Source organism: Oryx dammah, unplaced genomic scaffold (genome assembly GCF_014754425.2).
Source record: "Oryx dammah isolate SB20612 unplaced genomic scaffold, SCBI_Odam_1.1 HiC_scaffold_26, whole genome shotgun sequence".
Lineage (NCBI taxonomy): Eukaryota > Metazoa > Chordata > Mammalia > Artiodactyla > Bovidae > Oryx > Oryx dammah.
Window position 1 is genome coordinate 44,572,149 of NW_024070210.1, and position 17,419 is coordinate 44,589,567.

The 17,419-nt window shown below is 41.2% G+C and overlaps 1 protein-coding gene across 1 annotated transcript in view; it reads right to left on the reverse strand.

Moving 5' to 3' along the window:
• The window catches only part of MYO5C (myosin VC), a 100,742-nt gene that overhangs the window by 24,734 nt on the left and 58,589 nt on the right, over positions 1-17,419 (reverse strand). Inside the window, exons 26-33 of the mRNA XM_040227605.1 lie at positions 13,068-13,161; positions 12,717-12,780; positions 12,555-12,635; positions 10,945-11,125; positions 9,094-9,187; positions 8,300-8,363; positions 6,331-6,499; positions 2,948-3,035 (exon numbers count right to left, since the gene is read on the reverse strand). Of these exons, the coding sequence (XP_040083539.1) occupies positions 2,948-3,035; positions 6,331-6,499; positions 8,300-8,363; positions 9,094-9,187; positions 10,945-11,125; positions 12,555-12,635; positions 12,717-12,780; positions 13,068-13,161 (835 nt within the window). The remainder of the gene's footprint in view (positions 1-2,947; positions 3,036-6,330; positions 6,500-8,299; positions 8,364-9,093; positions 9,188-10,944; positions 11,126-12,554; positions 12,636-12,716; positions 12,781-13,067; positions 13,162-17,419) is intronic.

Genomic DNA, 17,419 nt, shown 5'->3' on the forward strand with positions numbered 1-17,419 from the left:
ACAGTCTTTGGCTCCGGCCACATCACTCTGACCTCTGCTTCTATCATAACTTCTTTCTCTCTCTCTGCTTCCCCTGCTACGTCACCTTCCCTCACTCTGTCATTCCTGTCTCTCTCTTACCAAGTCTCTTGTGATTATGTTGGATGTAACTGGATGATCCAGGATACTCTCCTCATCTCAAGATCCTTCACGTAGGGACTCCCCTTGGTAGTCCAGTGGTTAAGAATCCACCTTCAATGCAGGGGACATGGGTTCAATTCCTGGTTGGGGTACTAAGATTCCACATACCATGGAGTAACTAAGCCTGTGTACCACAGCTACTGAGCCCATGTGCTCTGGAGCCTGTGTCCACAACTAGAGGGTCAGTGCACCACAACAAAGATGATGCAGTGAGATCCTGCTTGCCACAGTTAAGACCTGAGGCAGCCAAGCAAATAATTTTTTTCTTTTTTAAAAAAAAGGTCTTTCACATACTCGCATATACAAAACCCCTCTGCCATGTAGAGTCACATACTCATAGGTTCTGGGGATTGGGATCTGGACATCTTTGGGTGGGCCACAGTCTGCCCTCTGGTCCCCAAACACTCCTGTCCACTCTAAGAGGAGGAGATGTGACTACAGAAGCACAGGTTAGCATGTCAGAATGACTCTAAAGATTTTAAGCTGCCCAATTTGAAGATGCTGAAAGAGGCCCACAAGTCAGGAAAAGTGGGTGGCCTCTAGAAGCTGGAAAAGGCGAGGGAATAGAATCTCCCCCTAAAGCTTCCAGAAGCCCTGCTGATATGTTGATTTTAAGCCAGTGAACACCATTTTGAACTTCTGACATCCAGAACTATAAGTTTCGTGTTCTATTAAGCCACTAATTTCACAGTGATTTGCTAGGCAGCCATGGGAAATAAATACAGAGGACATAAGAATTTATGCAGAGGTAGGTTAGAACTGTTGAAAAGTGGTTCTTGAAGGAGGTAGCACTCCAGCTGGGCCAAGAAAAGTGAGTAGGCTCTGATGGGTGAGAAAGAAGATAATACAGGCAAAGAATTAACAGAACTCTCTTCTACTGCTTGAGAGTTTGTTCTGTGATTTACTAGCCCTGTTCCCTTGAAGACTGATAAAGGTAGAATGTTAAGTATTTTACTAAGCAACCTGTTTATGATAAGAAAGACCTCTGATTGCTGAACTGCATCTAGACTGGGAACACCAATAATTGATGTAGAAGTACCTGATAAGGACATCATATTTCAGGTATTCTTAAGTGTGGTGACTTGTATCTGAGCATGTTCCTTGGGAACTAGTACCACATGAAGAGTGTCCTAGAGGTACTGGCTTTTCCTGACAACAGTCATGTGAGTGAGCTTGGAAGCAGGTACTCCAGCTCCAGCTAAGCCTTCAGATGTCAGCATTCTTGCTGACTACTTTACTGTGACTCAGAGCTAGAACCACCCAGCTGAGCTGCTTATAGATTCTTGACCTTCAGAAATTATACTGTTAAGTGTTTGTTGTTTTAAGCTGCTAAATTTGGGAGTAGTTTTTTTTTATATAAATTTATTTATTTTAATTGGAGGTTAATTACTTTACAAGGGAGTAGTTTGTTATATCATTAATAGATACCTGATACAGGAATGGAAGCTGATGCATTCCACTTAAAACAAGTTGGGCTAGAGGTGATAATAGAAAGGTGAAGGAGAAATCTTAGAGGCAACAAGGGAGCAGGACTCAGGAAAAGTGAGGAATGGCAGGTGGATTTTGGAAGTCCTTATGTAGAGATGGTAGTTGCTTCATTCTTTCCACCAATGGGGATACCATGCGGTAATGGGAAGGACAGACATGGTCTCTTCCCTCATGGGTCAGAATGACCTTTATCAATAATTATTGAGAGGAAAAGAGCCTCATTTTGGTTTTGGAAACTTAAAGTCTGATGCGAGAGCTGAAAAAAAAAACAAGAAAGAAGTTCTTCAAAGAAATGAGGAGAGTAAAAGGAACAGAGAGTTGCAGACACAGCCTTAGTGACAGAGATTGGGAGAAAGCAGCAATATTGAACAAATGAGTAAAGAGTTAGATGAGAAAAGTCAGAAAATTTCAGTGACTATTTGCAGGGCAGGAACAGAGACACAGACATAGAGACCAGACGTGTGGACACAGCAGGGGAAGGGGAGGATGGAATGAATTGCGAGGGAAGCACTGAAGATATACAGTACCATATGTAAAACAGATGGCCAGTGGGAAGCTGCTGCACAACACAGGGAACCCAACCTACGCACACTGTGACGGCCTAGAGGGGTGGGATGGGGGTGGGGGGAGGCTGAAGAGGGAGGGGACGCATGCATGCTTTTGGTTGATTCACACTGTTGTATGGCAGAAACCAGCACAGCACTGTAAAGCAATTATCTTCCAATTAAAAATCAATTTAAAAAAAGAGAAATTCAGTGACACAGAAGCAGGCAAAGGAAAGAAAGGTAGAGAATCTTTTTCCCTGGAACTTATAAGGACACTCAGTGTACAGTTCAGTTCACGTTGAGGACTTCAGTCTGGCTTCTTAGCTATCTAATAGATATCTAATTAGCTATCTAGTATCTTTTCTTCTAATAGAAAGTAGGATATTGACCCCACGTAACAGAGAGGAAATAAACTTTAAAGCAGTTAAATCTGAAACTTTTTCACAGTTCCATTTTTACAATGAGAGAGTTAACAGAGAAAGAGGTTAAAAGCATTCCTTCCAGGGTACCCCTTACAATTACATGAGCACATCTGGTATCACCTGAGAGGTGGTGAGCCACCTGCCTGCCTCTAAGGATCTCCACTAGCCCATCATTGAGCCCCAAACACACCAGCAGAGACTCATTTCTTTAGTTTTCAAATTCTTTGGATCACATCAGGAAATAATATGTCAACACATGTAAACTTTAGCTGAAAGTTCAAAAAAATTGGAACGTGGACGTTGTTTTTCTACCTTTTTCAATTGTCTTGGTAAGAGTCTTCACTTGATCTTGTAACTTTTTAATCACTCTTTCCTTCATGTCTAACTCTTCTTCAAGATCCTACCGAAATCAAAAGAAAGAGGACGTTAGCTCAGAAGCATCTTAATTCTGTTTGGTAAGAGCTTTGCTGAGCTATAATTCACATACCACACAATTCACCCACTTAGTGTACACTCATGATTTTCAGTATAGTCAGTTGTGCAACCATCACCACCATCTGATTCCAGAATATTTTCATCACATTAAAAACAAACATATAACTTTTAGCTGGCACCCCTTTGCCCTCCTATTCCTTCCCAGCCCTGGACAACCACTAATCTACCTACTGTCTCTACATATCTGCCTATTCTAGATATTTAATATAAATTAAATCATAGAATATGTGGCCTTTTGTATCTGGCTTCTTTCACTTGGAATAACGCTTTCCAGGTTTATCTGTGCTGCAGCAGGTATCAGTACTTCATTGTTCTTTTGGCTGTGGGATCTTAGTTTCCTCCAAGCAGTGAAAGCACTGAGTCCTGACCACTGGCTGCTGCTGCTAAGTCGCTTCAGTCGTGTCCGACTCTGTGCGACCCCATAGACGGCAGCCCACCAGGCTCCCCAGTCCCTGGGGTTCTCCAGGCAAGAACACTGGAGTGGTTGCTATTTCCTTCTCCAATGCATGAAAGTGAAAAGTGACAGTGAAGTCACTCAGTCGTGTCTGACTCTTCATGACCCAGTGGACTGCAGCCCACCAGGCTCCTCCGTCCATGGGATTTTCCAGGCAAGAGTGCTGGAATGGGGTGCCATCGCCTTCTCTGCCTGACCACTGGACCACCAGGGAATTCCCAGTACTTCACTCCTTTCTTTTTTTTTTTTTTTACTGAATACTACATTATCCTATTGTATGGATATACCACATTTATCTTGATCTAACTTTTCCTTGATAAAGCCATGCCCATCATAGAGAGTTTAAAATTTTTCACACGCAGGTGTGAAAATGCACTCTCTTGATGTCAGAAGCTGAAGGCAGAGAGGCTTCAGAGATTTGGGTCCCGGCTTTGCCTCTCCTTCCTGATAAAGGAGGTGGCCCTGCCTATGCTGAATTTGGCTCAAGAACCAGAAGAGTCTTGGACACATAAATATTTCCTATAAAGGGCAGAGTGTATTCAGGTTCTTCCTGAACTCCAAGGGCTTTGACACAGAAAGGATTCAGGCTTCCCTGATCCAGCAATTCCCACCTTGCAGTCAGTCCCTGCAGCCATGGGCCTTCTGGGGACTCTCAGAGCCCAGCGAAGTTGTGCTGTTTCTACTCATGGCTACCTCTCCCTACTATAGTCATGTCCCTGGCTAAACACGTTAGGAGCTTTATCTGGCCTCACATGTGGGAGTGTGGGTACAGTTTCTTCCCTCCTATTTGAGCCTATTTTACAATACATCTAATAATTAAAGTCACCCATCAATCCAGAACCTGAGGAAATCACTGTTTACATTTTGATTTATTTCATTTTTTTTCCTCCTAATATGGCATTTATCTATTTTATAAAATTGGGTCATACTGCTTGTAAAATTTTAAATTCTGTTTCTCATTATAGTGCAGATATTTCTCCCATCATTGATAATATACCAACCTGTCTTCTGATATACAATAATTTAATCTACCCACTACAGCTGGGCATCCTTTCTTTTTTGCTGTGTCTAAGACTATGTTGACCATTCTAGATGAAAATCCTTGTTCATATATTTGATTATCTACTTAGGACAGAATCTCAGAAGTTGCATCACTGAGTCAAAGGGAATGCACTTTCAGAGGTTCCTGACATTTGCCTCCAAACTGCCCCTAAGAAAGCTGACACCAATTTTTATCCCCCGAAATCATGTGTGGCTGTGCGCACTTCAGGGTGTTCTCACCAGCACCATGAGATCTCCATTATTTGCAAATCATCTAGCTTTAATTTGGTATCTCTTTGATAAATAGAAGATCGCTTAAACTTTTCTTGCCGATTTTAAAGAAATGATTTTCTTTGACTCAGAGGATCATGTAGTGGGCTGAACAGTGTCTCCTTGAAATTCATATCCATTTTGATGGGCATGTACACACTGCTATATTTAAAATGGATAACCAACAGGACCTACTGTATAGCCCAGGGAACTCTGCTCAATGTTGTGTGGCAGCTTACATGGGAGGGGGACTTGGGGGAGAATGAATATATGTACATATATGGCTGAGTCCCTTCAGTGTTCACCTGAAACTATCACAAAATTGTTAACTGGCTATACTCCAATATAAAATAAAAAGTTAAGAAACCTTCATATCCACTTAGAACCCCAGAATGTGACCATACTAGAATTAGGGTCTCTGCAGTTGCGATTAAACCAAGGATCAATGTGAGGTCACACTGGATCAGGATGGGTCCTAAATTCAATAAGACTATCCTTAATGGTGTGACTTGAGAAACCTATTCTCTGAGAAAGGCGTACCCCTCTCAAAAAAGATGGTCATCACCCAAGTGATGACCTGGATCATCTGACTGGAATGTATTATTTCCTATTAAATGTTAAACTCTCTGCATTCCTCTTTTTATATATATAACTACCCTTTTAAGTTAAGTTCTGACACTGCAAAATGTGATTTTACCCTATCATGTTTTTCTTGAGAGACAGGAAACAGGGCGGGCCTGATGAGGAGGAGCAGAGCCAGTGGACACGTGCAGCTGACCACTGCCTGGGTGAGCCCTTACCTGGTCATGGTCTTGGAAGCTGCCAGGCCAGGAAGGTGCCCGACAGCATCTACCTCCCAGGAAACCACTCCATCTGCTACTTTGGTGCTTCTCATCCTTGTGGGTTTCACACACCAATACAATTTCAGAAGAATTTCTGGGAGCTAACAGAGTTGCCAAATGCCATTTTGACATGGGTATTTATAACTGGTTGCATACTTTCACAGTTTAAAAAGTTAGCCACCTACTATTGTGATCATTTCATAGAAGAACACTTTGACTCTGAAAATTACGGGAAGAGAGTTTCCCCAGAAGCAAGCAGAGGTCTTGGATGGGGTAAGCTTTGTTCAGAGAAGGTCACACATCAGCCTGGCATCCTCAACATGCTCCAGGCAAGGGTGCTGTCATCTCAGACAAGCACCGCCCATGGGACAATGCTCAGGACTTCCCACTGGTCCTCTCTCAGCCTGCGTAAGTCCCCTGGCTCCCCTGCAGTGGCCGTAACCTCAGAGGCCACCTGTCTTTTGAGAAAAGGAAACACACTGCTCTGGTGAGAGGTGGATGCTACTCGTTAGATGCTTGGGGTGGCCTGTCCCCCCTTTCAGTGATACCTGCACACAGGCAGTCATTTATCAACAGGTTAGAAAACTTCTCACCCTCTTCTCCATAGTGAGACGAGATGCTTCCTGCTGGAAACTACTCTTGATTTCATTTTCAGTTTCAAATTGTTTCCTCAAGTGCTCACTGACCTCCTGAATTTCTTGAATCTTATCCATCAGCTTCTCTTTCTCTTTGGTATGTATTTCATTTTGGGCTTCTACAGTCCTGAGGAAAGGATTAGGAAGTTTTGGTATCAGTTTGACCATCATGAAAAATCAGTGGAAAAATAGTTTGGCCAACTTAAGTGTAAAACAAATTGTACCTGAGTAGGGGAGTACTCACAGTGGGGGGAAGAGACCAGGGTTAGTGGGGGTATAAAAGTCCATAGCTGCTTCAGTCTCTTAACCTGATAAAAAGTTCTCATCCTCACCCACCCACACCCCTTGATGGTTCCCATAAGACATCCATTCCCACTCATACCCTTATCACCAAAAGCCCAGTCATTATCTCCTTTGTGAAATGTCTGGGCTCAGATACTCAAAAATCCAGGGATCAGAGAGAGAAGAAAAGGGAACCCATCCAGAGTACCAAAATGGTGCCTACCACTTTCCTATACTTGGCTCTGACCCTCCCAGTGAAGAAATTCTCTCTGGGATGTAGAGTGTCTATTTATTTTTCTTGAAATTAAGTAACTTGAGGATTTTTAAATTGGAAGGGAACCTGAATGACAAGTTTGACATCTATTCCTCTGATGATAAATAATAAGAGTCGATTTTAATCTGATTAGGATAACAAAATGATTGTGAATAAAATTCACAGTGAAGAAGTCAGGGTAACTGACTTTTCAAAAGATTATAAAATTTTCCAAAATATTTTTACCATACAAAAGTACAATCTAATCTAAGCTATAAAAATATTATTTGATATGAGCAATGTTATGTGGTATGGAAAAACACTAGGATATAAAATGGTACCCTATTAATGAATGTAAAGCTCTAAAATTACAATTCTAACTTGAGTTACAGACAAATAATTAAATCTAGATTTTATTATGAAGGAATTGAATTAAAATAAAGCTTTAAAAATGTTTTAAACTTATGATCCAGTGATTCTATGAATGTTTGTCAACTTCTCCGTGATAGAAAAGTCAGCAGGGAATGCATAATCTTTCTATATTTCTAAGAGAGAGGAAAGAACCCACGCACTCTGTGTCTGTACATGAATATGACTGAGGGAATTCACCACTCTGATTGACTGGAAGAAGTTCAGTGATTAGTGGAAGTAAATTACACAGGTAAGAATCTTGGAACACAAGACACTGAGAAAATTGAGGGTTTGGGCAAATGCCTCACTCACCTTCGCACCTTCGTGTATTTCTCAATACTCAACGTGCGTTTTAAATGAATTAAAACACCACTATCTGATTATTCTTTTATCTGCTTCTCCAGAGAAATGGTTAAAATTTCTATTAAAATAATTTTTAATAGAAAAAATTTTACACAAACTTTCTCAACAAGCTGGCCACAAAACATTTTTCTCACAAGGTTCCACCAGGTGCTCTGTTGGTGAGGATGTAATTTGGGGGGGGTGGTTATCAAATGAAGATTCTCTATCAAAATGGATTTTAAGCCTCACCCTAAGTGGCCTGCTGAGAGAAACACTGTTCTCTCTCATATGGTATTATTTTATCACTTTTTTGAAGATATAATTTATGCATATGGCATAATGTTCTAAGGGCATAAAAGGGTACACAGTGAAAACCAAGTCTCCTCCATCTTCTGGGCACCAGCCACCCAGTTATCCTTCCTGCAGGCAACCAATGTTTCATTTCTTGTACATTATCCCAGAGGAGGGTGTGTGTGTGTACACAAGTATTTATTTTTACACTTGAAGTCTAACAAATCATATACCTTAAGAGTATCTTGCATTTGTGGCTTAATAACCTTCTTTGGTATCTCCCACAATTTCAGAAAAGCAAAGCATTACATGAGTGTGGCCCTGAGGTACATGCAGGTTGACACTTACTTTCTCTGTGTTCCTTCTTCTTCTTGATTGTGATTCAACTGATTTGATAATTCTTCTAGTTTTCCTAAGATGAGAAGAGCTATCAGTCCTTTGGGGGGGCCATACAACTGCATTCTGATTTGGGTTTGATCATATTTTCAGTTATCAGGGGTTCTAAAATGCACCCAGCTAGAGATTAGGTTTCATTTGGTCCGAACAATGTTTAAAACTTCTTAAGCCATTATTTTAAAATTGTGATTTTTTTCACATAAAACCCTGGATTTCCATTTTTTCTTTAAAAATAGGAATATCAAGCAACACTGGAGCCCGAGATCTTAGTTGGCAAAAGTCAACAGGGCTTGCTTGGAGGCAGCTGCTGCCTTCAAATGCCTATGAATCTTACTGTACTCTCCACACATCCCACTTTCATATTTATGTCACCTGTCTAAGTCCATGGAGAATCAGTTTGACAATGACCTTTTGGTCATTTCCTGGATACAGGAAACCATTTTCTTTTTAAACAAAACTTTCTATTTTATATTGGAGTAAAGCCAGTTAACAACGTTGTGACAGTTTCAGGTGGACAGCAAAGGGACTCAGCCACACATATACACGTATCCATTCTCCCCCAGACTCCCCTCCCATCCAGGATGCCATGTAACATTGAGCAGAGTTTCATGTGCTGTACAGGAGGTCCTTGTTGTTCACTCATTTTAAATACAGCATTGTGCACATGTCACCCCCAACTCCCTAACCACCTCTTCCCTCAACAGGAAACCATTTTCTAAAAGCAGGTTCATGAGGGTTCCAGTTACCTTTCATGGTTTCAGTTTGTTCATTCAGGCGGATTTCAAGATCTCGCTTCTGTTTTTCCAGTTCTGAAATTTGTTGTTTAAAGTCTGGGATCATCTTCAGAGAAGAATTGGAAATATTAGAATATGAAACACTTTGATGTATGAACTTTAAAATCCCAGAGCTGCTCAGAAGCAAACTAAACTGCCTAGATCCTTAACCCCATGGAACATATGGCTAGATGTTTAACCCCATGGAACATACATCTAGTATAGTTATGTAAGACAGCTAGCCAAGGTATTAGACTGGATGAAATCATGTTTTTTACCTCAAGACCTAGACACAAATACCAGCATGCTCAGAGTGTGTGGTTCTCACCCAGCTGCACCCTCCACATCCCTGAGGGCTCCTGGAGGGGTACCATCTGGGAGAACTTACGGGAATTCTCTGCTGAGCTGAGGGAGGGATGATGGGAGGAATGACAACCAGTCTCTTTGTTTCAGAGACATCATCTCCTCATCTAGAAATAGGAGAATCATCTCAAGGAGTCCTACTGTGCCCTGTGAATTCCAGGCCATGCACTGCTTTCTTATCAGAGGTCTGGAATGATCCAATAAGTTTCATAATCCTCTGTCCTTGTCTAACTGTATGCTTGTTTAAATGTCCACCATTTCCACTTGTAGTCAGGTGAAAGTGAAAGTTGCTCAGTCACGTCTGACTTTTTGCGACCCCAAGCACTATACGTCCATGGAATTCTCCAGGCCAGAATACTAGAGTGGATAGCCTTTCCCTTCTCCAGAGGATCTTCCCAATCCAGAGATCTAACCCAGGTCTCCTACATTGCAGGCATATTCTTTACCAGCTGAGCATAGTCGGGTAAGGAGAGGTTTTTTTTAAATTGTACATGTTTATGAAAACACCTGTGCCTCTGAAGTCAAGATGAAAAATACTTGTTTGATTCTACAATCGGATCTCACTGAAAATTCCTCATTAAAGTTTCAGCCAAGGAGTAAATAAAAATGAGCAGGTCCTTAACTAACACATCTGCTGTGCCCAGGGTCATTTCTCCTCACCTGCTGACACATCCTGAGATTTCCTAATACTCCCAGGCTAGGCAGAGGAGGAAAAGCCAATAAAGAAGTTGAGAAGGAGCAACCAATGAGGTGGGATAAGAAACCCAAGAGAGCATGGTGTCCTGGAAACCAAGAGAACAATAAAGAGGAAGAGGGAGTGATTAAAAACATTACCAAATGCTGCAGAGAGATTAAGACGAGGGTTAGAGGGAGGGACACACCGCAGCATGGGGTGGCCACAAACAGGAGGTGAGTGGAGATACCACAGCCAGATGGCATGGAGAAGTATGGCCAAGTCCCACAGAGAAATGGGGCAGTGGCTGCAGTGGGTATGGGGTTAAGAAAGGCATGTTTTTGATAATTAGATTCCTAAGGCATTTCTTCATACCAGTAGATAAAAGTGAGAAGAAAGAATTAGACAAATGCAGTGGAGAAGAGCAGGCATCATGGAAGAAGGAAGTTGTTGAAACAGTGAGATGAAGAACTAGAAGAGGGCAACTGACTTTCTACATGCAAGCCCCCCTCAAGAGGTACCTGTTTATCTTTATGCTTTTTGTGATTTTCCAAGGGGTTAGGGCTAGATTTAACATATATAAATTTAAAAGCACACACAAATCACAGGACTCAGATTCATCCTATGGTAAACACTTTCAAAATGCTTTCCAGGCTGGTGTAATTTTATAGTTTTATCTTCTGAACCAGTTATTTCACTCCTGGAAAATGTAATTTGTTTTCCTGCTGAGACACTGAACTTTACTTCACTAAAGCATAACATCTCTAGAATAAAGGCTGAGATCATACCATGTTTTCTGATGTTAGCCTGGTAACTTCATGACGGATACTTTCATTGATGTCATTCTCTTCTCTAAATAATTTCTGCAGGTGGTTGATTTCCTGACTTAGATGCACCACTTTGAAGTTCAGAGCTTCAATCTCCTTTTCATAGCAATCCTTCTGGGACTGGAAATGGTTCTCCAAAACGCTGTGAGAAGAATGGTCAAGAAGTTAACCACATGGTCTTCATCCTGATGATGACTCTCAGCAGTTATGAAAACCCACAATCAGAGCCAGGTGCTAAGCACATAAAGTTTACCTGTGTACAAAAGGTTACAGGCTATGGAATTAGTAATGTATAATTACAAACTCTAGCTATGTGATGTTATGTAGTGTTAACATGCAGTGGGTGATAAAACATTTTTAGACATTATTAAAATTATGTTTCTACTCTAATAATTAAAAATAAGCTCTGTTTGATGCAACAATGATAAAGAAACATGTCACCATACATTTTTCAAAACCCATAGTATGTACACCATCAAGAGTAAACCTTAGTGTAAACTGCTGACTCTGGGTGATAATGGTGTGTCAGTATAGGTTCACCGGTTCTAACAGATGTGCCCTCTGGTGAAACATGTTGATGATGACTGTGGGTAGGGGTAGGAGGTATATGAGGAATCTCTGTACTTTCTGTGAACCTAAAACTGCTCTAAAAATAGTTTATTAATTTTTAAGAAAGCAAACATCTTAAACACATCTATATATCTAGGAAAGTGAAAGTGAGAGTTAGACCATAAAGAAGGCTGGTGGTGGGTGAAGTCACTAAGCTATGTTGTACTTTACTGACCCCATGGACTATAGCCTGCCAGGCTTCTCTGACCATGGGCTTCTCCAGGCAAGAATACTGGAGTGTGTGGCCCTTTCGTTCTCCAGGGGATCTTTCCAACCCAGGAATTGAACCCAGGTCTCCTGCACTGCAGAAGGCTGAGTGCTGAAGAATTGATGCTTTTGAATTGTGCTGCTGAGAAGACTCCTGAGAGTCCCTTGGAGAATCAAACCAGTCAATCCTAAAGGAAATCAACCCTGGATATTCATTGGAAGGATGGATGCTGAAGCTGAGGCTCCAATACTTTGGCCACCTGATGCGAAGAGCTGACTCACTGGAAAAGATCCTGATGCTGGGAAAATTTGAGGGCAGGAGAAGAGGGTGACATAGGTTGAAATGGTTGGATGGCATCACCCACTCAATGGACATGAGTTTGAGCAAGCTCCGGGAGACAGTGAAGGACAGGAAAGCCTGGTGTGCTGTAGTCCACAGGGTCACAAAGAGTCAGACATGACTTGTGACTAAACAATAACAACAATATATCTATAGCAACACTGGCTAACTTGTTTGCTATAATCAGTTTTCATTGTATAGGTTATGTGTTTTATTACTTGGCCAGTTATCCCACAAAGAGATTGTTCTTCATTATTACACTAATTGCTCAGTCCTCAAAGATATCATCCCAGCGATTATTAGACCATTCTGTAAGGAATTTACTTTGTCTATCAAATCTATGAAAGGGAAATTTTTTACTTTTTACTTTGCAATAGTATTTTGTCTCTGAAAAATCCTGAGGGAAATTTCTCACCGTGTTGCTTTCTTTAGTCCTTCGTAAGCAAACCAAAGTTCTCCATCCTCATTTAAATGTTCCAAATCTTCCAGAGAAAGCCTGAAACATGAGGAGGGTGAGAGAATCATTTCTCTCGTGTGTTATGTGTTTCTAAATACTTGTTCACGCAAAAATGATTACCTGCTTCTTACATCTTCAATGTCATAGCTCTCAAGAAGTTGTCTGGTGATCTCTGACATCTTTTCTGAGGGGAAAAGGCAGAACTGGAATAAATTACATTTTTGCATAATTTCTATTTTCCCATTTCCTTTTTTAGGGCCCAGGTGTCTAGCCCTACAGACTCTCTAGCTAACCATCTCATCAGCTAACTTATTAGCTATCCAACCAACCAACCATGAAGCCAACCAACTATTCAACCTTCCATATACCCAACCAACCAGCCTCAGGCCAAAGGACACACTGCCTGAGTGGAGACATCTGTGATGCATTCAGCCTGCCCGCCATGGACTCAGTGACTCATATTTTCATTACCTCTCATTTCCCTTTTCTGGGACTGTACATGTTTTTCCACGTCTATCTTCTGTGTCTGAAGTAACTCTATCTCCTTTTCAAACTCAGAGATCGTCTGAATCCCAGCAATGACAGAACCATGTGAAGAAAAAACAGCTGTCACAATTTACAGCAGACAAAGGGAACACTATTACTGTATATTTATCTATGCAAGTTGTCCTCACTGAAATTTCTCAGTTAAAATCTTGTTAAACCATCACTGCTCATAAAGTTTGGCCATAAAGTATTGTTTAACTATCTAAGCTACTGTTATTCTCACATGTACTTGGTTGTATCAACAGAGTTAGCCCCTCTACTATATAAAGGGAAAAAGTAACTCCTTACTACTTGGGGTGGGGAGGGGAGGTAAGGGAGCTGAGAGAAGTCCAGGCACAAGGGCCAAGTTCTCTCTCACTGTATGACGAAATCTTGCACACAAAAAAGTGGGCAAAGTCATCAGCTATTTAGGGTTCATGCTCCTAGGCTAGATGGGACCCAGTGGCAGGACCAGGGTGTGCCCTGGGTCTGTGGGAGTTGGGAGTGAGGGCATGACCCGAGTCCAGGAGGGGGACGAGGCTGCTTGTGGGGAGGGGGCTGCATTCTGCCTGTATTCACCTGTGAGCTCATGTTTGTACTTGTGTAAATGTGGGAGCTGTACAGAGATGAATAACCCCTCCTGGATATTTTTTTTCTGTTCTTGTGACAGTTGTCATATCAGTGTGTATTTAAAAAAAAAAAAAACTGTCAATACTGGTGAATTTTTGTGTGGCCATTTAAATTTTTTTAAATTTTGCATTATCTAGTCATTGAGCTCAGTCATGTCCAACTGGCTCTCACAATATCTTTAAAAATTGATTGCTATTTCTTTGTATCATTAAACACAAAAGCTTTTAAATTACTTTTCCTTAAAATGTATTTATAAACAGAGCTGAATATTCAGCTTGCCTTAAAAATGGGGAGGGATGTGCTTTAAAATTCAAGCATTTAACAGAAAATATAGTCAAAGTATTTTTAGTTTAATATGACTCAATTTTTAGGTACAATTTTCAGAGATGAGCTGGAACTGATGTAAGGCCAGACATTTATATATATGATCTCCCTAAATTGGTGGTAATTCTTAAGAAGGCTTATCAATTAAGATTAAGTTTGGCTAATACAAAAATGAGATGTGCCCTTTTTTGTTACTGATTAAAACACAGAGATAGAAAATCCAAGACTGAGAGAATGGCCCCAGGTAATTTCCAGCTCAATTACTCCACTATCCCTTTCAGCAGCTCCTGTTCTTGTGGTTCAAAATATCTGCTGGAACCCCAGTCTCCGACCCACATTCCAGGTGGCAGATAGAGAAATGGAAGTGGAAGAGAAAAGGGTATACCCCTTATCTTTGAAAGTAAGCACCTCCCAGAAGCATCACTTAACAATGGAACCAATGTCACCAATTCATGGAGTTATAACTAGTGACAAAGGAGGGTGGGGACTGAAACAGCAAAGCCTTGTGTCTAGATCGCTATTATTATTTTTAATTAAAAAACAAGGAGAAAATATATGTATAGACTATAACCTGCAGCTTCTGTTACTGCAGTGTGGTGTAACAGTGTTTGGGACAGATAAAATTTTGCCTGTGAAACTGAAAAAAAACAATCATCAAAACTGGTGAATTTTTGTGCAGCCATTTAAAACATTTTTTATTTTACATTGTCTAATCATTAAGCTCAGTCATGTCCAACTCTTTGTGACCCTAAGGACTGTAGCCCACCATGCTCTTCTGTCCATGAAATTCTCCAGGCAGGAATACTGGAGTGGCTTATCATGCCCTTCGCCAGGCGATCTTCCCGACCCAGGGATTGAACCTGGGTCTCCCGCGCTGCAGACAGATTCTTTACCATCTGAGTCACCAGGCAAGCCCATTTTGTATTGGGGTATAGCCAATTAACAATGTTGTGATAGTTTCAGGTGAACAGCAAAGGGACTCAGCCATATGCACACTTGTATCCATGCTCCCCTGAACTCTCCTCGCATCTCTGGATATTTTCTCAGTTAGCCTAAGTGTTTAAAGGTTATACAGCTCTTGTTTCCACAGTGGGTGAAAAAGGAGATCAAGTTGGCATGTTTTGATCATTTTACATATATGACCTCACCCTTGTAACATGCCTATGAAGTGAGTAGAATGACTAGAAAACTGAAGATGCAAAAGGGTTACATGGATTGTTCAGGATCACATGGTGAGCTGCCAGGACCTAGGACTATCCATCCTCAAGCTCCACTCTCTGTATTGTTAAAGTAAGTGTTCCAAGTCATATCTGTATTTACCTATTGTTGTTTAGTTGCTCGGTCATGTCCAACTCTTTGCAACCCATGGACTGTAGCCCACCAGGCTCCTCTGTCCACGGGATTTTCCAGGCAAGAATACTAGAGTGGGTTGCTTCTCAAAGGGATCGTCCAGACCCAGTGATTGAACCTGCATCTCTTGCATTGGCAGGCAGATTCTTTACCATGAGCCACCAGGGAAGTCCTTATTTAGGTATAGGTGTTTCCCTGTAGGCTTATTATAACATGTATAAATGATGATAATGGGTTTGTTTTTCTTTGAAAATCAGACTAATCTCCTTCATATACCACACTGAAGAGTTCAGATCATAGTTTTAGCTACCAGAGAGGAAGTAAGTGGCCAATATTGGTGCCTCACCCCAAGGGCAGCCACATAATCTCATGAGATACAAAGTGCAGCCAGATGATGTGACTCCCAGATTGACATCAGTCTTACCTGGCTGCTAAGGATGAAGGGCTCACAGGTATATTGTGGTCCTTCTGGATTCCAATCTACTATTTTAAACAATAGGAAATCAGAGCCCAGAGAATATGGGCAGTTCTGCTAAAAAATTCAGGTATGAGTCCATGACATATCTTCTAAACTATGCATGGCTATTCCATGATGATTACAGATGGTATTTGTGTAATTGTAACAATTATTCTACTAACATGTGTTTCACGTATCTAGTGGAAGCTTAAAATTTTTCCAATGTCACTAAAATGGTTTGCATTGAAAAATGGAGGGAGAAACAAGTTTGGATGTTTTTAGCTGATCCTATTCCAATCCTAAAGAAAGGCAATGCCAAAGAATGCTCAAACTACCGCACAATTCCACTCATCTCACACACTAGTAAAGTAATGCTCAAAGTTCTCCAAGTCAGGCTTCAGCAATACGTGAACCGTGAACTTCCAGATGTTCAAGCTGGTTTTAGAAAAGGCAAAGGAACCAGAGATCAAATTGCCAACATCTGCTGGATCATCAAAAAAGGAAGAGAGTTCCAGAAAAACATCTATTTCTGCTTTATTGACTATGCCACAGCCTTTGACTGTGTGGATCACAATAAACTGTGGAAAATTCTGAAAGAGATGGGAATATCAGACCACCTGACCTGCCTCTTGAGAAACCTGTATGCAGGTCAGGAAGCAACAGTGAGAACTGGACATGGAACAACAGACTGGTTCCAAATAGGAAAAGGAGTACGTCAAGGCTGTATATTGTCACCCTGCTTATTTAACTTATATGTAGAGTACATCATGAGAAACGCTGGGCTGGAAGAAGCACAAGCTGGAATCAAGATTTCTGGGGGAAATATTAATAACCTCAGATATGCAGATGACACCACCCTTATGGCAGGAAGTGAAGAGGAACTAAAAAGCCTCTTGATGAAAGTGAAAGAGGAGAGTGAAAAAGTTGGCTTCAAGTTCAACATTCAGAAAATGAAGATCATGGCATCTGGTCCCATCACTTCATGGCAGATAGATGGGGAAACAGTGGAAACAGTGTCAGACTTTATTATTTTGGGCTCCAAAATCACTGCAGATGGTGACTGCAGCCATGAAATTAAAAGACGCTTACTCCTTGGAAGAAAAGTTATGACCAACCTAGATAGCATATTCAAAAGCAGAGACATTACTTTGCCAACAAAGGTCTGTGTAGTCAAGGCTATGGTTTTTCCAGTAGTCATGTATGGATATGAGATTTGGACTGTGAAGAAAGCTGAGTGCCGAAGAATTGATGCTTTTGAACTGTGGTGTTGGAGAAGACTCTTTAGAGTCCCTTGGACTGCAAGGAGATCCAGCCAGTCCATTTTAAAGGAGATCAGCCCTGGGATTTCTTTGGAAGGAATGATGCTAAAGCTGAAACTCCAGTACTTTGGCCACCTCATACAAAGAACTGACTCATTGGAAAAGACTCTGATGCTGGGAGGGATTGGGGGCAGAAGGAAAAGGGGACGACAGAGGATGGATGGCTGGATGGCATCACTGACTCAATGGACATGAGTCTAAGTGAACTCCGGGAGATG